Source organism: Cardiocondyla obscurior, unplaced genomic scaffold (genome assembly GCF_019399895.1).
Source record: "Cardiocondyla obscurior isolate alpha-2009 unplaced genomic scaffold, Cobs3.1 scaffold31_0_849067, whole genome shotgun sequence".
Lineage (NCBI taxonomy): Eukaryota > Metazoa > Arthropoda > Insecta > Hymenoptera > Formicidae > Cardiocondyla > Cardiocondyla obscurior.
The window spans coordinates 478,119-501,010 of NW_027228788.1; the positions used below are offsets into that span (position 1 = coordinate 478,119).

The 22,892-nt window shown below is 37.1% G+C and overlaps 2 protein-coding genes across 2 annotated transcripts; both read right to left on the minus strand.

Annotated features, from left to right (window-relative positions):
- Positions 1-9,475: 9,475 nt before the first annotated feature.
- Positions 9,476-10,678, minus strand: LOC139112587 (uncharacterized). Its single transcript, XM_070673676.1, has 2 exons — positions 9,844-10,678; positions 9,476-9,720 (listed from the first exon to the last, which is right to left on the minus strand). The coding sequence occupies exons 1-2, from the start codon at positions 10,676-10,678 to the stop codon at positions 9,476-9,478; spliced, it is 1,080 nt and encodes a 359-aa protein (XP_070529777.1).
- Positions 10,679-12,408: 1,730 nt separating this feature from the next.
- On the minus strand, positions 12,409-17,645 carry LOC139112598 (uncharacterized). Its single transcript, XM_070673686.1, has one exon. The coding sequence runs from the start codon at positions 17,643-17,645 to the stop codon at positions 16,863-16,865; it is 783 nt and encodes a 260-aa protein (XP_070529787.1). The 3' UTR covers positions 12,409-16,862.
- Positions 17,646-22,892: the final 5,247 nt, after the last annotated feature.

Consider the following 22,892-nt stretch of genomic DNA (forward strand, 5'->3'; position numbering starts at 1 on the left):
CTATTATTAATGCGTTTTTTTTTAAGTGGTTTCCCCAGTAGGCCTATACGCATCAATAATAGTACCTCGTAGGTGATGTAGAAAATTATTATAATTGATATTAAATATATCCCTTACCCCAGTCTATTTCTTAAATAACAACGCTCCTGAGAAACAGCGTCGCGCGCGCGGTTTGACGACTCGGCCGGCCGATTGTCAAGTGTAGTGGGGAAAGGAGGCGGTGTCTCTGAAATCGGGCCGAAATGTGCAACTAATTTCGAGCACTGCCTTATGAGGTAAATAGCTCAATGCGTTTTTTTTTTATGTGGTTTCCCCGCTAGGCCTAATCCACTGCACAACAGCTCAACGTAACAATTGTTCAAAGTGCCGACCTTGTGTTTGTAAACACAGCTCGGCTCTTCTCACAATTTTTTAATATGCTCCCAAATAAAATAATCCAGCACGTTCAGATCCGGCGAACGTGCTGGCCACGCAATAGGTCGCCCCCCCGTCCTATCCACCTATCTGCAAATTGATTGTTATTCATTATTTAAATAAGGTGGAAGGAAGTACGGCGTGATCTAAAAATTGCAAATTACATTATTACGAATCTTATATCGGTTTTTAGTAAACGAGGTTTTATATCATGATACTTTATTTCTTACTACTATTATCTATAACTCCCTCCCACACATTTAATTTTCACCTCAATTGAAATAAGGTTTCCCGCACTGCATGAGGATTTTCATGTTGCTATAAAACGTAATTTTTCGAATTAAAGATTCCATTCAGGGTAAATAATGCTTCATTTTTCTACAATATTTTATTTGGAATTAACGAATTTCGCCGACACTGCGCGAGGAATCCTAAATGGGTTTAATTAATAATTTATTTACAAAAAAGCGTAATTTAAACTTAAAAAAATAAAAATTTACACTCTTACAAAAGTTTACGCGTTCTATTGTATCGCGCAAAAGAAGGTGTTGCACCCGCTCGTAATGGAACGGGTGCAATCCATTTTCCCATATAACTTGATGTATCAAATTTTTTTTATACATAAAGAGCTTGCGCTACTCGGCGGATACCATTTTCCGAATTTTTTTTAAACATCTATGATTCGTTCCTCAGTGCGGACATCTCGCCGCAGAGAACAATCAAGGTGTAGCCGATCCACACCTACGCATCCTGTTTGTCGCGAACGTCGCCGCACTTCGCGATTGTGTTCGCGGAAAGAAGCGCGCGGTTGGGAAATCTTGCCGTGTAAATTGTCTGTGCGGCACGCGCATTTTCACCCGCAATTTCGTAACAAATTTTCGTATTCGTGTATTCACTGTACGTGTATTTCATTTTCATGAACGATAAAATAGTACGACAATGGTTATCATTTTTCGCATATCAGTTACTTTTACCTACTTATCGACATATATTGAAATGTTAACAGATAGTTATAATACCGACGTTTTGTTACTGAAGCAGCACGCACGATGTTTCCGATTTTCAAATGTTTTATCACGATAAAACATGTGCTTTCTTGTCTTGACTCTAAGCATTGTCGTACTGTTACATCGTCCGCGAAAATGAAGTTCACGTGGAATGAATATACAGATATGATTATTTGCTACAAACTCGCGGGTAAAAGGTGGTGCACGGGAAATATACGCAGCAAGATTTCCTGATCGTGCGCTTTCTGCAGTGAATACAATCGCAAAGTGCGTGCTATGTTTAAGAGAGACAGGTTGCGTGGGTGTAGATAGACTACAATTTGATCGTCCTCTGCGGCGGGATGTCCGCACCGAAGAACAAATATTAAATTTGTTTAAAGAAGATTCTGGAATGAGTGTCCGTCGCGCAGGACAAGCTCTACATGTATCAAAAAATTTGATACACCAAGTTGTTCGGGAAGATGGGTTGCACCCGTTCCATTACCAGCGGGTGCAACACCTTCTTTTGCGCGATACAATAGAACGCGTAAACTTTTGTGAGGGTATGTATTTTTATTTTTTTAAATTTAAATTACGCTTTTTTGTTAATAAATTATTAATTAAACCCATTTAGGATTCCTCGCGCAGTGTCGGCGGGATCCGTTATTCCCGAACAAAATATTGTGGACGGACGAATCGCTATTTACACCTAATGGAATATTTAATTCCAAGAACTACGTGTTATGGCAACACGAAAATCCGCATGCAGTACGGGAAGCCTCCTTCCAATTTAGGTGGAGCTTAAATGTGTGGGCGGGAATTGTGGATAATAAAATAGTAAGTATCACGATATAAAATCTTACTCAGTAAAACCCGATATAAAAATAATAATATTGTAATTTAAAATAATTAGATTGGACCGTACTTCCTTCCGCCTCGTTTAAATGGCGAATTATATGCGGAATTCTTAGAGAATAACCTGCCAATTCTTCTGGAAAATGTGCCATTAATAATTCGGCAAGAGCTCATATACCAACAAGACGGAGCGCCACCGCACTTTTCTTGTCGCGCACGGCAGGTACTCGACAATCAATTTGCAGATAGATGGATAGAACGGGGGGAACCTATTGCGTGGCCAGCGCGTTCGCCGGATCTGAACGTGCTGGATTATTTTATTTGGAGGCATATTAAAGCCCAAACAGAAAATGTGCGTGATCGTACATTGCACGAAGTCCGTGATGCTATTATAGCGGCCTTCAATACGATCACGCCGGACATGGCACACAGGGCTACGCAACAAATTGTGAGAAGAGCCGAGCTGTGTTTACAAACACAAGGTCGGCACTTTGAACAATTATTGCGTTGAACTGTTGTGCAGTGGATTAGGCCTACCGGGGAAACCACATAAAAAAAAAACGCATTGAGCTATCTACCTCATAAGGTAATACGGAAACGATAGCTTATGTGATAACTTCACATAAATTTGTTCGCGCGTCGTCGTATCGCCTTGCTCACCTATATCGTCGGCTCGCGTCGCTCGCGTATATCGTCGGCTCGCGTCGCTTGCGCGTCGTCACCTCGCCTCGCTCGCGTTACATGCAGTCTAACGGCCCAGTAGGTGGGGTTTATTCTTCTAGCATACGACTTAACGCGAGCGAGACGAGGCGACGACGTGCGAGCGACGAAAAAACTTTAAGAATTAATATCTCGTAAACTAATGCAAATTTTGAAAAATGGTACGGGGCTTTCCTATTTGTATTCGCGAGATCTATCTATACTTAAGCGATGCTCACTACTCAACCAGACACCCTGTATACAGGGTGTCCGGTTCGTTTTGTCACTCCCGAAATTTTGGGGTAGACAATAATAATTCAAGACGAAAAGTCCTATACAATTATGCAAAATTCGTCACCGTTGATTTTATAAAAATTATAATGTCTCGGAGAATGAACGCTAAGAAATCTATGAGCTGGGCGCGGCGATGGCATTGTTTAGTTTTCTGCAGAAAGTTGTCGAATCGAATAATAATGATTGGCGAGCGGGTTCGGCGAATGAGCTCTAAGCAACTTAGGGGCCGGCCGCGGCGGCGACGGTATTTATAAAGATGTTATCTGACAAGGGGAGTCCACGCTCAACGGAACACCGATTTTCTTCAAACTTGCAGGGTTTGAAGATTGGTGTTCCTAGAGTAAAGTCTGGGTAAAGTCATTCGACGCACTACTCAAAAATAAGAAAGAAAAGTTAGTTTAAATATTTCGTATGTCTATAAGTACAGAACAGTAACACTTACTTTCGAAGCAGCGTGGTAGTCCAGAGCGGGCGGCGCAAGTCTAGTAAGCTCGGAATCACTGGTTCGGTTCCTGTTATGTATTTTTTTTTTTTTTTTTTTTTTTTTTAATTTTCACATTTTGGTATAAAATTTAACAATTATTATCTTATTATTAACTTATTTTATTATTACATTATTATATAAAAAGAAGAAATAAAAATAACGCAAGATTATATTTTTTTACAAAGTTATTTATTTTAGTAATTATATATACATAAAAACAATATTATTAATTCTGAACATCGCATATCCCTGGGTGGTATTTATCATAATATGAATAATTTACAAAAGAATTGTAATTGTACAAAAGTATCATTTATTACTTGCGCTCGATGTAGACAAAACTTTGTTTCGAATGTTTTTATGACAAATACCACCCAGGGATATGCGATGTTAAGAATTAATAATATTGTTTTTATGTATATATGATTACTAAAATAAATAACTTTGTAAAAAAATATAATCTTGCGTTATTTTTATTTCTTCTTTTTATATAATAATGTAATAATAAAATAAGATAATAATAAAATAATAATTGTTAAATTTTATACCAAAATGTGAAAATTAAAAAAAGAAAAAAAAAAAAAAATACATAACGGGAACCGAACCAGTGATTCCGCGCTTACTAGACTTGCGCCGCCCGCTCTGGACTACCACGCTGTTTCGAAAGTAAGTGTTACTGTTCTGTACTTATAGACATACGAAATATTTAAACTAACTTTTTTCTCTTATTTTTGAGTAGTGCGTCGAATGGCTTTACCTAGTATCTCTAGGAACACCAATCTTCAAACCCTGCAAGTTTGAAGAAAATCGGTGTTCCGTTGAGCGTGGACTCCCCTTGTGGGTCAACTCAGAAGGGGACAATCATAAGCGCATTCGTTTCATTTTTGCCGTAAAGATTTCAATACGTATCGAAATCTTTGCGGCATCTCTACGTTTTCTAATTGCTCCTTTTTCGCTTGAGGCCATATTAAAAATAAATAATTAATTTATTCTTACCTTAACCAAAATTACGTTGTCTGCCAAACACTCATTACCGCATTTACCGCCAACCAGAAAGCTGAATTCTGGATCGCGGCCAGCCACGCGTACAGATGCAGAGGCTCGTCCGTGTGACGCCAGCGCTTTGACTGCCGTCGGATAGAGGAAAAGGCCAGAGCTATACACTATCTGTCCTACTCTTTCACGGCATTGTCGGTAACTCGGTAGTTTCGGTATCGCGCAAGCATGATAGTAATCGCTCGAATGCGAACGGCTGCTCTTATTTACCATGTACTATAAAACTTACCATGTTACTATCATTACCATGTAAAATAAAAATTGAAAATAAATAAATTGTTATTCATAAAGAATCCTTCTTTTTTTAAACTAAATCATTTTTATCTCATAAGTTAACAGTACGAAATAAGCAGAGTTAATTTTTATAAATTCGTAGCTAATTTGTTATTAAAAAGTAATTGGTAAAGAAAAAGTTTGTTACTCTCTGCTTTTATTATTATACATTTTTTTAATAATGTTCAAGTAAAAGAAGATGAAGTTGGTTGCAAAGGAATTTAATCGATATAACGCTTTGTTGCTTATTTATCGCTAAATATTTGCCAAAGAAAAATATTAAATTGCTATTTTCTTTTCTTAGTTAACAAATTGATATCTTATACGTAAACGCTCGTTATTAGGTAACGGTTGTTGCTATCGATTCGGGGTTTCAGATATTTTGTTTAAAAACTGAAAAGAAGTAATTTCAATTGTTTAAACAATTTTTTTACAAAAAAATTCACTCATCGGATTCGGTCGCCGGACGATGCTGCGAGTGACATAGTATAGTTTTTTTTTTCAATATTAACATTTTTGCTAGTTAACAAATGGATATCTCCGAGATCGCGTGTCCGATTTTTATAATTCTTTTTTAACAACGTTACAGTATCGTCCGACGACCGAATCCGATAAGTAACTTTTTTGCAAAAAATTATTTATACAGTTTAAACATTTTCACGATGTAAAATTGCAATACTCAAATTCAGCGATGCATTATATGAAACCGAGAATAAAAATAATTTGTTGATTCGCAAAGCTTGCTATAATTTCCCTGTTATTAGTCAAAATCCTAGACCTAGTACGCGTGTAAAATGCCGCAAAAACGAGGATTATCAATAGTAGGGAATAAACACGGGTTCTAACCCAGGAGCGTTGAGGGAGGCGAGGGGACGGGGAAAATCCGATGAGGGCGGGAGAGGCCGTAGGTGGGAGAGACGGGGTATCTGTCGCCCATTCATATCCCCCCGTCTCTTCCCACCTACGGCTACCTCTCCCCGCATTCCTCTCATCACGGATTTTTTTCCCCCGTCCCCTCGCCTCCCTCAACGCTCCTGAGTTAGAACCCGTGTTTATTCCCCCTCACAACACCCCGCGCTAGCAACAACCGTTAATATATTACAAATACAATAAAAAACTTACGTTTTTTAATTTTGTTGTATTCTTTTTATCGGCAGCAGTTTGCTGTCCGCCAAAACGGATTGTTTTATGTGGGTGCACAAGTTTATCTGCTTATCAAGTACATATAAGGTGTCCCAAAGTCATGTAGACAAACTTTGGAACTAGGTAGATCTCGTTATTTTAAGAAGAAAAGTTCTTTACCATTTTTTATTCCGAGTAATATTAAGCGAGATAATAATTATTGAAAATTATGTCTTTTAGGCGGAACTTACTGCCCCCCCACACCGCGCGGAGACGCTCTATCCATCGGTAGTCCCCAAGCCTTGCGTTCTCGATCATTGATAAGAAAAATGAAGGCGCGCGAGGCAAGAAAGACGGTTACGATCGGCCCGTCTAGATAAACTGGTCTAAACCAGGAATCAAAGAAAGGCGACGACGCGTAACAATACAAAGAAAATTATCGATGATCGAGAACGCAAGGATTGGGGACTACCAACGGATAGAGCGTCTCCGCGCGGTGTGGGAGGCAGTAAGTTCCGCCCAAAAGACATAATTTTCAAAAATTTTTATCTCGCTTAATATTACTCAAAATAAAAAATGGTAAAGGACTTTTCGTCTTAAAATAACGAGATCTACCTAGTTCCAGTCTACATGACTTTGGGACACCCTGTATATGCGCTCGTCACTCACGGGATTTTCAGGAATTGAACGAAGAGTTCTGTCTAATATTAATATTCCACCACGGCTGTTTTCACGACATAAGCGATTGTCTAAATATAAACTAAATTGAGCTAAACTGTGATTTTGGTGTGTACCACACCACACACCGCCTGTACTGAATGGGGTACGATCCCCTAACTCGCGACGCGCAAGAATATGCAGTAGCGACGAACACTTTTCCATTTGAGAGAAATTAGACGTTATACTTGAAAAAATCAGCATACGACTGACAGGCTACAGCTGTGAGCTCATTGCTGACAGTCAGAAAGTAAAACGAAAGCATTTTTTTATCAACAGCAGTCCCGAAGGTGTGACATATACTCATGCGAATCTTTTTACAGCGTTTAGCACGTTTAAAACTTAAGATGCATTTTATCATGCAATGAGAGATTAAGAAATTATTTCATTTAAAAGATGTATCTCGAAAAATGCGACATATACTTATGCAAGTTTTTCTTATAGCTACACGTTTGAAACTCAAGATGCATTCTTGCACATAATGTGAAATTATTTTATATTAAAAATATAAATTTGCAAATATTTTTTTCTTATAAACAATATATTTAATATAAACATTTTTGAAATATAATATAAACATTTAAAACATATACTCATGCGAATCTTTCTTTGAAAATAAGAGCATTACAGACTGTCAGAAAGAAAACGAAAGCATTTTTTATCATCTACTATCTTAAGGTGTGTGTGACATATACCCGTGCGAATCATTTTAAAAAATGCTGTCAAATCGACATGTGTTAAAAAAATGCATCAATATGCAAAAATGTATATATAAAGAGAGGCTGTGAGATGAAAATCTATTCAGTCGTGAAGCATTTGAGTTTTTGTGAGCCAATTGTTATTATAAAAGTTTTTGTTTAAAAAATGGATTCTGTTTATAACGATTGTAGAGAAAATCACATTGATGTGACATATCCAGCGATTGGGGTAAGAACTATCATGTAAAAATACAAACTATTTTAATGAAAAAAAAATGTATTATAATACTTTTTTCAGCGCATATACATAGACAGCGAACCGTTTCATGAGATGCAAATAAAGCATATCATGAAAATAAAAATTCCACACGTACAGTCCGTAAGTCATCTTTTTACACAAAAATATATATTTAAATAATAAAGAATGTAGAAATAAAATAATTTAATTTTTTAATTTTTAGGATTGGATTGATCCGGAAGAAATCAGTATAAAAAAGTTTATTAATATAAAAAAAAAATATGCGAGAAAAAATGAACGCCGTCGCGATAGGGAGTATAATAGATATATTTGGATGGGCCCTCATAAAGGTGGTGATGTTTTCGGGCTGCGCAACATGTTTAACATGGAAGAAGACATCGCCTTTGCGCCGGAAAGTTGGAATTAGGTAAAAATAAATATATGTATTTTTAATATATTATAATTGTATTTTTTTAATTTATAATTATATTTCAGCCCCCAAAACCTGATTTAAATTAAGATTAAGGTTAAGATTAAGATTAAGATTAAGATTAAGATTAAGATTAAAAATATATGTTTTAAATATTTTATATATTTTATATATTTTATATATTTTATATATTTTATATATATTTGTTAAAAATAAAAAAACATAATTTTACATAAAAAATAATTTTTATTTTAATCTTTACAACTCCTCCTGACGCTACAACCACTAATTGAATATTTTAAGGTGCTACACTTCGTCACCATCCGCTAACATAAATTTGTTTATTAAAATTTTTACAACTCCTTTTGATGCTCCAGTTAAATATTTTTAAATACATTTTTTTGTAAAGCGCAATGCGTAAAATGATTATTAATAGGATCTAAAATATTTTGTAAGATTCGACATCTTCATTATCTGCGTCTAAGGTTTCAATGATGCTGTCTTCTCTAACATCACCGTCGAGCATATCAGCCATGTACGTTTCTCATATCTTTTGATATAAGATGCCACACTTCATCGCCATCCCCGTTAACATAAATTTTTTAAATCTTTATAATTCCTTTTGGCGCTGCGACCACCAGTTGAATATTTTAAATACATTCTGTAAAGCGCAATGCGTAAGATGATTTCCACATCGCACGGTATTAATAGTATCTAAAATATTTAAAGATTCAATATCTTCATAATCAGCGTCTAAGGTTTCAATGATGTAATCTTCTCTAACATCGTCGTCGAGCATATCAGCCAACCATGCACATTTCTCATATCCTTTGACATATATAAGACGTGACACTTCATTACCATCTACACCTGTTACAGCTGTTGTAATTAATTGTTTTGCCATGTTGTATGGCACGGTTCCTTCTTCCCACGACAATGTATGATGATATTTTACTGTCCAAGAAATGCATGACTTTTCAGATTGTGCCAAAAAATTCCATGGCACTGGATTTTTAAAGATGTAATGAGTTAGAACAATACCCTTTCTTAGCACTGCAACTTCTTTTACAATAAATCGCCGCCCAATATTAAAACCTTGAAGATCAACAAACGTTGGCGCAATCATGATGAACGCGTGTTTGAAACAATAATGATGTGTAGATAAAATTGTTTCTTTATATATGATAAAAACTGCTGATATAGCAATTTTTATAAGACCTTGCGCACAACGTTAGACAGTGGACTATATTCAACTATGCGATCGTGTAAAATAAGACAATATGCGGTTGTATTTGCAGGAACATTTTCCTTGCAATCAAATTCTAATCGCACGTCTACAGTGGCGCTTTTGATTGACTCGTTCTGTCGAGAGCAATCGATAACAACAAATGGTCCAAATGATAGAAATGCTGCTACATTGCAAAAAGCCTCATAAGAACTGTTGCCATAATAAGCTTTACGAAAACGTATATACATATCATAAAGAATGGCGTATCTTTTTTTGTCAAAATCTAAATTCAGATTATCATATGGATAATATTCAGAGTTGAGAAAAAGTTTTACATTCGTTAATTTACAATCATCAAAAATGGTTGATTTTTTAGACATAACGTTTTTGCGATCGGTTTGCAGAGCAAAGATAACGTATCGAGGTTTTTCAAGTTGCGTTGCAGCCTTGACGGCCCAAAAATGTTTTGTAGTACTCTGCAAAAGAGGATATTCGTACAAATCCCACGAGCGAAAAGTCATGCTTAAATATCGCCCACTATCCAAAGTTCGCAGCATGGATAATTTATTGATCTCATTTAATATGACATGAGACATTCGCCACTGTATTTTATGCAATTCAATTTCTGGCTCTAATTTCGAATCTCCTATAATGGAATTATTATCATTGCGAGCGCGTATTAAAATTAATTCATGGCGAGCGTTGACAACCACTTGTTTATAATCTTCACAGAAACCTAACAATATACTGAGGGGTACACAAAAATTAAAGAATCCTTCTGACGTAGTTGATGTTTCACTCCATCCAGCATTTTGCAGCATCACAGCATTATCAGATGTTAGCGATATATAATTTTTAAGAGTGCTAGTTATTTCAACGTTTCTGTTGCGATCAATTTCTACACCATTGAGTTCATAACGGATTTCATCGAACATAAACGCTACACAATTATTTCCTAGCGCAGCTGTTAACTTATCGTCAGGTTTTTTTATTTTTATTTTTCCCTCAATATAGAGAAAACTGTCACATGGCAACGTATACAAATCCTGTTGTTGTATCGGTATCCGTATTTCATCACTATATCCAAACGTTGTGTTAGCATATGGGTTGTACGTATGAGTTTCAATTTTAACAATACTATTATCAAAGATCGGCTTATCATCAATAATCAATATATCAGCCATTTTTAGATGTTACACACAATAAAACCCAGTGATTTTAAAAATTCTATGTTTGATGTAGTAAGTTTTTTCTTCAACAATTGAACCCCTTTGATGGAAGCTGTGTATTTAGTTTGTCTCACGTTCGACGTTTTATTCAAAACGAGCATCTCACACTAAACACTCGTCTCCGTACATGCAGTCTCACGGTAATTTCTTCGCCACGAAAATCAAGCAATCGTCCGTTCTGATCTACAATGCGAATCGTCAAATCAGTAACGCTTCGTACGACGACTGGAAGGTAAATGATCTGTGTTGGAGTTTCAGATATCTTATATCCAGGTGGAGCCTTAGGTGAAAATTCATGTATTGTATGTACACGTTTTCCATTACTGTATGAACCCCCCGTTACACTACATTCAATGCAAATAACATTTACATTGATAATTTGTATCGGTGCGTTTGATTCATGCCAACGTAACGGCTCGAGTATGCAATCTGATGAAAATCCTAACAACGATCTAATGTTGCATAGTTTGGTGAAATTTATTTGATAAATACACTTAATCTCGCTTTTCATCGTATTGTTATTAGCTCTAATCGTTAAAGGATAATCTTTTTCATCATTACCATGTGAAATCATGTTCTTTGTAACATCATTGATATAAAGCTCGTCGAGCGTACGTTTTAGATATTCGGTAATATCACACAGTTTATACGAGCCGTCGGGAATGGTAATACTTTCTCCATCATCATTATCATCAGCATTATCAAAATAGAATGTATTATTTGATGAGTTTACATTAGGAATTGTAAAATACGTTTCAAAATCAGCCAGCCCGAGTTCATATTCTCCATCGCTTAAATCTATAGCAGAAAAGTAGCTCACTGCGAGGATACTACTTTTGCCCGATAACGTGAGCGTCAGCGACATGTTTGATACTGAGTTTACAGCGCATAATGATTGTTCTTAAATTGTGTATCAATCGTCTGCAGAAACTGTAGACACAATTGCCCATAGTTGTTTTGATTATATCGTTGATATGGTAAGCGATTATATTCAATTCGTGTTGCGTCATTCCCCAGATATCGAGCAAGTTCTTGCGGCGGTCGAAGATTACCGAAACTATCAAAATACATAGCGCGATTTCCTCTTTTCGCATATGCGACCCAGTGGGTACCTAATCCTTCAACTTTATGTAAATTTACAATACCGCTCTCGTTTTGATGTATTCCCCCAATCGGTAAAGTGTTACGCATAAAAACGCCTCTAAAATATGGAATGCGCATGTGTTTCGCTAATTGTCGCAACTGTATATCGGTAGTAGCACCTTTGGGAAGTTTTAACGTCTTATCGGCGTATTTTTTTTTTCCTTTTTTATTTCCATTATTTTTTCGAACTCCGCCACCACGTTTGTATGGAGCAAGATAAACACCGCGACCTTCCATGGCGTAATTGTGACGTTTTATTTTTTCAAGTTGACGTTGTGAGGCTTTTTTATCATTTACAGCTTTTGCGATTCCTGCGGCTCCACCGGCGAGCGAACCGATAGCACCCAGTAAGGGCAGAAGCGATATAACGCCACCACGTTTTGCTATCGGAAGTGTTCGTTTCTTCACCGTTTTCTTCACCGTTTTCTTCAGCGTATTCTTCCTCGCTAGACATAAGCTCATACCAAGTTTCGTTTTAGCTTTTATAGCTGCCCATACGGTCGTGGCTGCGGCCTTTTCAACAAAACTTGAATCTTCTGCGTTAATACGTTGCAGCGTTTTATTGGCAAGAATATTGTCAGCTACGTGGCGCTCTGCGAGATTGATGCTACGTAAGTAGGATATATCGTGATCGCGACAAGCCGCATCTAACGGATTAATTCCACGATCTCCTCTGGCAAATCGCTCGTTTAATCGAGTATCAGGGCCACAAAACTGGTACCCGGGTATGTGCAATTCAAACGGAAGTGTGTTAATCGCTCTGTTTAACAACTCTCGCCCAATTTTCTTAGACATTCGACACAGTTTTTTATTAATGGCGCAGAACCGTCAACATGCGTTTCATAATTCAATAAATTATAATGTTTTAAACATCGACGGTATTGCTGAACATCTAAATCAGCCTTTATGTGTTCAGGAAGCTTATTCCACAAATAGTCAATATGTTGTGAAAATCGTTGCAATAAGAATATTTTTGGAATATGTTGTAGTTGTTCAGCGGTTAAATCACAAATATTACAATCGTCCGACAGCAGCAAAAACATATTGAATACTGAACGTTTAATTTTTGTGCACACAATTATAAATATGTAGGAGCCAAAAAATAATTATATTCGCCTAGCGATATTTTTATCGAGCGACCGTTGCCATTTCGAATAACAGCGGGTCAATGTATTGTGAGGCACACCGAAAATATAAATACAGGTGTTGTCTGGGAAAGCGGCAGTCTTTTCGAAGAAACCGTCGACAATAAATTTCGAGACAATACGCGCGATTCCGACACAGCGATAACTGTACGATCCACTTATATTAAACTTGACCACGGCTTTCGCCAAGAATCCTTCGTTTATTTAATTTGATAATTCCATTTTACAAATATATCAGTATGGATGATATTGATCTCATTTAGAAAGTAGAATGCGGTTCATACAGCAAGCGCCACCAATCAAGGTGGTGAATTTCGATGACAAGTTATTATCCGAGTGTGTGTTACATAGACATGGAAACATGTTACAGAGTTCTATTCGCGCTATCATTTGTGGTCCATCAAATTGCGGCAAAACTAATGTATTAATAAGTCTGTTGGAAAGTCCGCATGGTATACGATTTGAAAACGTTTATGTATACTCGAAATCGTTGCAACAACCAAAATATCAGTATTTGAAAAAGATATTGGCACCAATAGAAGAAATTAATTATTTCACATTTTCAAATAATATTGATGTTGTTCCACCGAGCGAAGCACTTCCGAATTCTATATTTATTTTTGATGACATAGCATGTGATAAGCAAAATGCGGTAAGAGAATACTTTGCAATGGGGCGACACGCGAACGTTGACAGTTTTTATCTTTGTCAAACGTATGCGAAAATATCGAAGCATCTTATACGTGACAATACGAATTTTTTAATTCTATTTAAACAAGATGTTACAAATATGAAACATATATATAATGATCATGTTAACACTGATATGTCATTCGAAGATTTTGATAAATTGTGTCGAATATGTTGGCAACAAAAGTATGGATTTGTGGTGATTGATAAGGACAGTGCTATTTCAAACGGTCGCTATAGAAAGGGATTTAACGACTTCGTGGTATCATAATGTGATCAGTCGTTGTCGACACACCGATTGATAACTGTCAAGCTCAATATGAATAACAACAGTGAACTTAAAAATCGAGAGATAATTGCGAAGAAAATTGCTCAAACGAGCGATTCGATTCGCAAAAAGTATCATGCCATGAAGACGGGAAAGATGGAAGAAGATATCGCGTTGGAGCGACATTTTAAACCCATCGTTGAGCCTCTTAAACAGATTGTGGAAAACACCGTTGGAAACAACGAAGTTGAATCAGCCATATCAAAGAACGACTCGTATTTTCTGGAAAAAAAAATGTGTTAACACCAAAACAAAAACGATTAATTACGGCATCTCCAATATCATTACCTGAAGAAAAAGAAGAAAGTAGATCGACACCAAAACGGAATCGATTAATAAATACATCGCTGATATCTTTATTGGGAGAAGAAGATGAAAGTAGATTGACACCAAAACGAAAACGATCAAATGCAACGTCACCGATAACAGCATCGACTCCAATTAAATCAGCGTTAAAACGATCACACACCATACCGTCCACATTAAACGAGACGCCTAAGTTCGCGCAACAACGAAATTTTTCATCAAAAGAACGTTCACACTCACATTCCATTGAAGACGTTTTCGATACCGCAGACGAACCGTTGGTAACATCTATTCGACAAAAGTTGTAAACATCAGAAGGTTGGAAGACTCTTCAAACTCATTATGGACCGTTGGGACAAAAGTATCTAGGCGCTGTTTTGAGCGGAAAAAATCTATTAACATCGATAGCGTTTACGGAGTTTATTTCAACGACAATGGAACGATGATTGGCAACAAGCGTGTTGATTTAGATAAAAATGATAATATATTGATAGATGGTAAAAAGTATCCTGGAACAGTGGGACTTTACGAATTGATTTTTATGAGATTTCCCGATGAGAGCAGTTATACTGATACCGATAAAGAAAATTATAAAAGTATACTCATGGCAACGAATGCACATAAATGTGACTACAATTCTCAAAATCAAGTAAAGAGTAACAAAGGTCATAAATATAAGAATATAATCGCTCCTGTGCTAAGTAAAAAAATTGGACAAGGTATACCATACGTTGTAACATTAAACAATAATAAAATCGATTATGTTCATTGGGATGATCCAAACGAGCTCGTAGATCGTCTTCGATTGCTCGAAGTCTCACGTTACGCGGGTCATAACGCTCACGACAATGAGATTTTATCAATTATTGAGGAACTTCGCGAAGTGGGGCTTATTATAAATTGAAGTATGCATATACAATTTAATCATTTGATATCGAAATGCCGATTAACAAGTTTGGAACATTGCTTAAAGATGGTGGAGAAAGTAATACGAATCAATATTATCGATATAATGCGTTAATTAGAAATTACGTGCGCGATAACGCTTTTTGTGTAACATCCACCGATTACGACGCGCGATCACGCAAAATTAAGCATGTAACTGAACCTTTGGACGATGATGATGCTGTCAACAAACAATATGTTCAACAAAATTTACAGATTTTAAAGAATGGAATTGTGGAACTTAATAATAATGTTCAACAGAATGTGCAGAATTTAAAAGATCAACTAAATGAACTGAATAAGAAAATAGAAATACTACAGAGTAGTCTACAGGTTGTGGTAAACACGCTTAGCAATAAATTTATTCGCGGTGAACAGAATTAAACAGCTGCCGTTACCGTTTGCTGTTTCCGTTGCCGTTGCCGTTGTCATTTCTATTGTTAATGCCGTTTTTGTTATCGTTTTCGGTGTTGCTATTGTTCATATTTATGAAAAAAATTTTTTTAATAGTGCAGTAAATCTCATAGCTTTAAAAATGTCAAAGAAAATAAGCTCAGAAAAACTATAATTGGTAAACGAATTGCATACACCGGCGAAAAGAAATTTTTCTCGAAGGCGTGTCATAGTGCGCGGGTATGATGACTTGTGGCAAGCTGATGTAGTCGAGATGCGCTCATACACACTTGTCAACCAAAGTTACCACTACATATTCACCGTTATCGATGTGCTGAGCAAGTATGCATGGGCTGTACCATAAAAGACAAAAAGCGGTATCGAAGTTGCAACAGCGATTGCAAAGATCTTTCGCAATGATAAAAGATGTCCGATTATCTTCAAACTGATAAAGGAAAAGAATTTTATAACACAAATGTGCAAAAACTTTTGAAAAAACATAATATTAACTATTATTCCACATACTCCGTAATGAAAGCGTCAGTTGTCGAACGGTTCAACCGAACGCTTAAAAACGCTATGTGGAAAATGTTTACGCTCAATGGAAATAATAAATGGATTGATTTGTTACAGCAGCTTGTTTTGGATTATAACGCGCGAAAACATCGAACTATTGGCATGCGACCTATTGATGTTACCCACGCAAACGCGAGTAAGCTCTTGGCTACGGTCTACAACCACATGAAGATCGCTGCTTCAGCATGATTTAAAGCTGGTGATTCAGTACGTGTGACTAAGTTTAAAACATTATTTGAAAAAGGTTATACACCAAATTGGACCACTGAAGTGTTTAAAATCGTCAAAGTGTTGAAAACTAGTCCCGTGACATACTTGCTTGAAGATTCTTGTGGAAAGCCCATCGCTGAGGGATTCTATGAACAGGAATTACTTCATGTAAATAATCCTGATGTATACCTCGTTGAAAAAGTGTTAAAAAAACATGGAAATAATGTTTATGTAAAGTGGTTGGGATTTGATAATTCACACAACTCATGGATACACAAGAATAATGTTTTATAAAAAAATTTAATACATAAATAAACAAACATTTTTTATATTATATTATAATACATAAATAAAAAATTTTTTTATACTATAATACATATGAGTATAGAATATAAACTTTTATTTATAGTGGTATTTTATAATGCCCCCATGGTAAAATTTCAATAGAACCGGGTATAATGTATCGCTTATCGTCATATGGACTCAGAGCAGTTTTCTCCTCACGTATAGTATACACCTCATGCAGCTTAGATCTTATACATGTTTGCTGACGCGTCATTTCTATTTCCTCCTTCAAGCATCGTGTGTAATCGTCAAACGTTATCTTCTTGGCGACAACATTACTCTTAACACCTTTAATCTTTTTTGTATCTTTTTTACCATCTACTCGTAATGCATACATTTTTGCTCGAAGTCCAATGAATTCAGTCATGATCGCTCCATTGTTTTCATCTTTCATCAAACCTGGTACTTTTTTATTAACTTGTGGAATACCATACACATTGTCACAAGCGTAATCACTTGTATAAAATCTATTAATATCACGTTTCATAATCTCATAAACGTCTTTGCACTCTATATGATATATAAGACTGTCTGTGTCAGTATACATAATTTTACATTTATTTTGATAAAGAGGTTGCATGTACTTATGATGAAATTCATACAAACATGTTTTAGATATGTCCAGAATGCACATTCCAACATAGATCAGTTTATTAAATTTCACTTCAAGTTTACGCATTTCAATCGCTACCAGATTTTCAGCGAAAATGCTACGACTATGAAAATTCAATTTCGAGATCAATGCTTCAGCACCAAATCTGCCCTCCCAATGTGTTATGAGCCTTACATCAACATGATTACGCACGTTCTCCATGGTTTTTCCAAATACTGCATTATTCATTAATTTATACAAGTTTTTTTCAAAATCATTTTTTGCAAGCGTTCTAAATTTAGTATTAAGTTCTATATAAACACGTAGCCATGGGGATTGTTTAAATTGTAATATGCGATGTATTTTTGTAAGATGTAGTCCATGATTAATACATTGCTGTAAATTGCGATAATGAATGATGTAACGCTTCTTATCCTATAAGGTTGCGAGAAGCTTGACTTGTCGCTTACCGGGTGGCTTATCGCGCGTTGGACAGAATGGTAGGTCGGCATGTGCATCGTGTAAACGTTGTGAATACTCTAAATCAATCTCGAAAATATAACCATTGGGTGAGTCTAGCTGCACACTCATCACATCGAAATTAGAAACATTGTCAACCCATTGAAAATCGGCATATGGTAGCGGTTGACACATCGCCCATCCATACAAATTATTAACATCAAAATACATTAAATATGTTGATGATTTTGATGAATCGTATGACTGCATATACTTATTATTGGCACATGCATATCTGCTAGAGCATTGACTTAAACCGCCGCGTATACCACGTTCAATAAACATAACCATATCAATGTCAGTGGAAAGTTCAAATTTTACACCCGTGTGTTTTAACATCGCGTCCCACGTAAAATCTGGTAAAGTGTAATAATACGCGGAATCAAGTATGTAACTCGCTATACAGCTGTCTCTGAAGTTTTCAAATATGTCAGCTAATAACAAGACATCAGTTTTTAAATACAGATCACTGTATTCTCCGAGCGTTTGAATTGAGAATCGTTGCCAGATATCTATAGCGTGTGCATAATCATTTTTGGATACTGTATTATCAGTCAATGAGCTGTAAAATGATTCACGTGGAGGCAAACATACATCTTCCAATTTTTCAATACTGTCAACATATTCATATGGAAAGACTTCTTTACGTGTTAATAAATCAAAATTTTCATTAGTTAGATTAGAAAATTCATATCGCGACACTCGCAATTTATCTTTACTTAGAAATGATGCTAACTTCTCAAGACTTGTGTTTAGAAATTTAAATGAATCAATAAACCTTAATTTTATACAATTATTTCTATTATCGGTGGTGCTTTTAACATTTTTTGTAAATGATATATATTTCTCTTTCGTTATGGGAAGCAGTTCTATAGTTCCTTCATAGGCAGTTGCAATTTCTTTGATGATAAAATGTGCATCGTAACCCGATAAATTATGAAAAACTATGGGAATACAATTTGAATCCATATAATTTATATTACAATTTGAATGTGCTGATCTTCTATATCGACCGGTTGAGTGACAGTGATCGCGGACTCGTATGTCATCTGATACAAATGATTTTTCACATATGTGACAATGTGTAGCTTTGTTAAAAATATCCAACTCGTCTCGTGTGAAATCAGCCATGGGCATATTAGCTGATAAAATTGTTTTTACATTATGCGCTAAATTTTTAAGTTCCTCGGCGAACCATGCGACACAGTTATTATCGCGATGAAACCGATACATTGATAGCGACTTGTATGAACAGCATACATAATACCCTATGCAAAAAACCTTATGATGTTGGTGTGTGCATGTAGATGTGGTAGAGTCAGCATTCGTTTTTTCTAGGGTGCATTCCAAATCGGCATATACCACAAATGGAACTCGTTTCTTTCTAGTATAGTTGTCAAAACTTAACCATTTGTTTTCATCACATGGTAATATAATTGCACCCTCATTAATTTTTCCACAATCTACGCTGTGTACCATTAATTGTTCACTCGAACTAAAGTAATGTAAGCATCTGGAATAAAAAAATATAAATGCATTAAAATTTTTTTATTGTATAAAAGAAAAAAACATTTTTTTTATACTTACCAATCACAAAAATATTTCTTACTCTTTGTTTTACTCAGCTGTGAATTTATAAGACGTGATAAATTTTTTATCAATGAAAAATGTCCAACATCATTATCTCGCTGTGTGTACAGTGACCGGCAATGATGGCCTGTCGCACTGCGGCGACGGCGGCTCCCGAGCGTGAGGTGGGGTAGTGTGCGTGAGGCTTCACCGCGGATCGCATACGGCATTTAAAATTGTCTTTCTCAAGACAAAAAACGAAAATTATCCCAAAATTAAATTATACGTAATGTAAAAATATATATTTAAAAAATAAGTAACATGAGTATTTAATTTCAATTGTTAAAAGTCGCGTTTTGTTTGTTCGCGTTTTCTCATATGTGCCTTTATATTTTGTTACCCTTATTTTTTCTTCTTCCACTGCGCCTTCTATCGCGTCTTTTAATGTCTCGAAATGTTGCGAGCGGACCATTGTTTTAATGTCGTCTGTTAGTCCCATGTGAAAGTGATGTAACGCTTGTCGCTGAATTAATTTTAGGACCGTACGTTTCTGTTCGCTGGTCATTTCTTCTTCATCCGTCATAGCTTCGTATAATTCCATCGCGGTTTTTTGTACGCGTAGTCCGTATGTAGTCGCACTTTCTCCGTATTTTTGTTTCAACGAGCTTATTTCTGTCTGTAAACGCGAAGTTCCCTTTTTCTTCAAATATGTTTTTTCGAATTCCTTTAGGAATTGGTCAAACGTCGTTATGTCTCTTGCGTCGAAATCTAATAGCGCGGCGCCCTTCAATTTCGTGCAGAGTACTGCTTCTAATAGCGTTTCGGTATCTTCGCGTGCGACATGTCTCGCGGCGTACGCGCATGCTTTTAAAAATTCTTTTGTTTGAGCATGATTTGTTCCGTCTACCGTCGGAATCATTGCTCGTGCGTCCTTAAGTTTAAACGTAGATGTTGGTTCCGTCGGTCTGTTTCGTACTTCTCCGTGCGCGCGTCCATTTCCTTCGATGGGCTCTTGATTTCCCCGCGTTTCTCGACTTTCGTTCGGTCGTCGTTCGAGGCGAACAATTCGAGAATTCATTTCTCGCAAGTTTTCGAGTACTTGTTCTATTAATCGTTCTTGTCGTTGTGTCGGGTTTGGCGTCGCGGTATGTAATTCTCGCAACGCGTTTACCTCTCTGTCGATGAGTATCTCTGGTACTCCTCCAACCGCTCCGTCCAGTAATGAGTAGTTATGTGTCATTTTTTCACGGGTGGTGTTTAAATTATTTGCAAAAATTTCCGCGGGATCAAACACGCTACTATCGTATGACGTTAAGGAGAATTCTCCCCTGTCCGAAATACCGCTAATGTCGCTCGGGGTGTCTGCGAGTATTTGATTATGTGTACGGCGCGCAATGTTTCCGTCTCCGCGGTTTAATAACGCGTCGTCTATTTCTCCAAAATCAAATTCGCGTGGCGTGATAATATTTACGGATTCCTCGCTTTCTGTCGCGGGGTCGTCTTCGTAGTCTAACACGCGGCGCACCCTGTTTCGAATATCGTTTAACGCGTTTATGGCGACTCTCAATGGTCGCATGTTGGCTGTAACGCTCGTCTAGCCGCTTGGCTGTGTAGCCACGAATTGTTTGCAACGCGGCGTTGTAATTCTAATTCGCTATCCGACATGGATCGGTCGGTTACAAAATATTTCGGACTTACATTAACGCTGCGACTCGCATGTTTATTCTGCTATGCTGCTGGCTGTTTATCTGTTGTCTCTTTTGGCTGCTTGGCTGCTATGCTGCTCTCCTTGTCTCACTGCTTGGCTGCTATGTTGCTCTCCTTGTCTCACTGCTTGGCTGCTATGTTGCTATCCTTGTCTCACTGCTTGGCTGCTATGTTGCTCTCCTTGTCTCACTGCTTGGCTGCTATGTTGCTATCCTTGTCTCACTGCTTGGCTGCTATGTTGCTCTCCTTGTCTCACTGCTTGGCGGTTTCTTCCTTCCTTTCTTTTATCACGGGGTCAGGTACCGAGTCTACTGCTGACTCAGTACCTCGTTCACTGTGGTGTGTCCGTCTCGTCACGTTAATTAATTTTTGTACTAATCTTCGATTTTTCTTTGTTTCAGAAATCGTCCTCGCCGTCGCAAAATAGGCGACTCTGCGCCTCCCGGAGGGCGGATCCCACCGTTGCCACCACTTTTGTTGCACCGGGGCCGGTGCACGGGATCCGTCCTTCGGGATCCGTGAGGGAGGGCGAAAGTAGTAGTTTTTAATAAAGACTTAGATTTTTTATTAAGTTGCGTTGTTACACTTTTTCTATCTTCCTATGTTTCCCTTTTGGTCGGTTCGGCGCACGTCCCCGCGTTGTCACACGTCCTCGGCTCCGCGAGGTCTCCTCTTACATGGCACGCGACCGAACTTTGATTACCTCACGCTCTCGGCTTACGGTACGGACTCAGATGCGACTGTCCGTCCGTGACGGTTCGCGGTTATTTAATAGTGACGCAGGGCCTTGGCGTCATCGGGTTGCAATGCCGAACTTCGGTTGTTCGGCGAATGCAATCTTAGCGATTTCGGCAATAAGTTCTCGCACGTGTTTCTCTTTTGTTTCTTATTATTTAATTTCTTAAGGAGGTTTGCTGATCTTGCATCCTCCGAGGTTATTTAATTACGAGATACTTATGCCGAAATGCCCTGCGTCATGTTTCGTGTTGTAACGGGGTTTGGGTTACAACAAAACTTTTAGGGTAGATAAAACGTCTAAAAAAAAAAAAACGAAAAGTCCTATACCGTTTTCTGAAATTCTTACTCGTTTTCAATAAAAAATAAAATTTATATACACGCGAGAGCGACAAGAAAGCGTGGACTGAGTGAGCGCGCGATAGACAGCGGCGAGTATATCTTAAAAGCGATGGGCAGAGTCAGCGCGCTACGAGCGAGACGAGGCGACAACGCGCGTTGTCGCTTCATTTCGCTGGTGTGTTGTCGCATCGCCTTGCTCGCGCGTTGTCTCCTTGTCTCGCTCGCTACGCGCTAGTTTCGCTCATTCTTTTTAAGCGATACTCGCCGCTGTCTATCGCGTGCTCACTAAGTCCACGCTTCCTTGTTGCTCTCGCGCGTATATAAATTAATTTTTTTTATTAAAAACGAGTAAGAATTTTTGAAACCGGTATAGGACTTTTCGTTTTCTTTTTAGACGTTCTATCTACCCTAAAAGTTTGTTTACGTATGTTTGGGACACCCTGTAGATATCAATAAATATCTTATTTAATTTGTTGCAACTTATATACAAAAATCTGTAGTAAAATAAAAATGTCAAAAAATAAATTATATAATTGAATTAAAAAAATCATAATTATTTGTGCACAATTAATGACTATGTAACGAAATATCAAGAATGTAAATCAGGAAAACACATATGCGCGC

What these genes read in the sequence shown, in the direction of transcription:
- LOC139112587 (XM_070673676.1), bottom strand. Translation starts at nt 10,678, where the DNA reads ATGGCTGATATATTGATTATTGATGATAAGCCGATCTTTGATAATAGT. An exon ending in ATCAACCATTTTTGATGATT is followed by an intron (nt 9,721 to 9,843) that starts GTAAATTAACGA and finishes GTTTTCGTAAAG; the next exon opens with CTTATTATGGCAACAGTTCT.
- LOC139112598 (XM_070673686.1), bottom strand. Translation starts at nt 17,645, where the DNA reads ATGAATAATGCAGTATTTGGAAAAACCATGGAGAACGTGCGTAATCAT.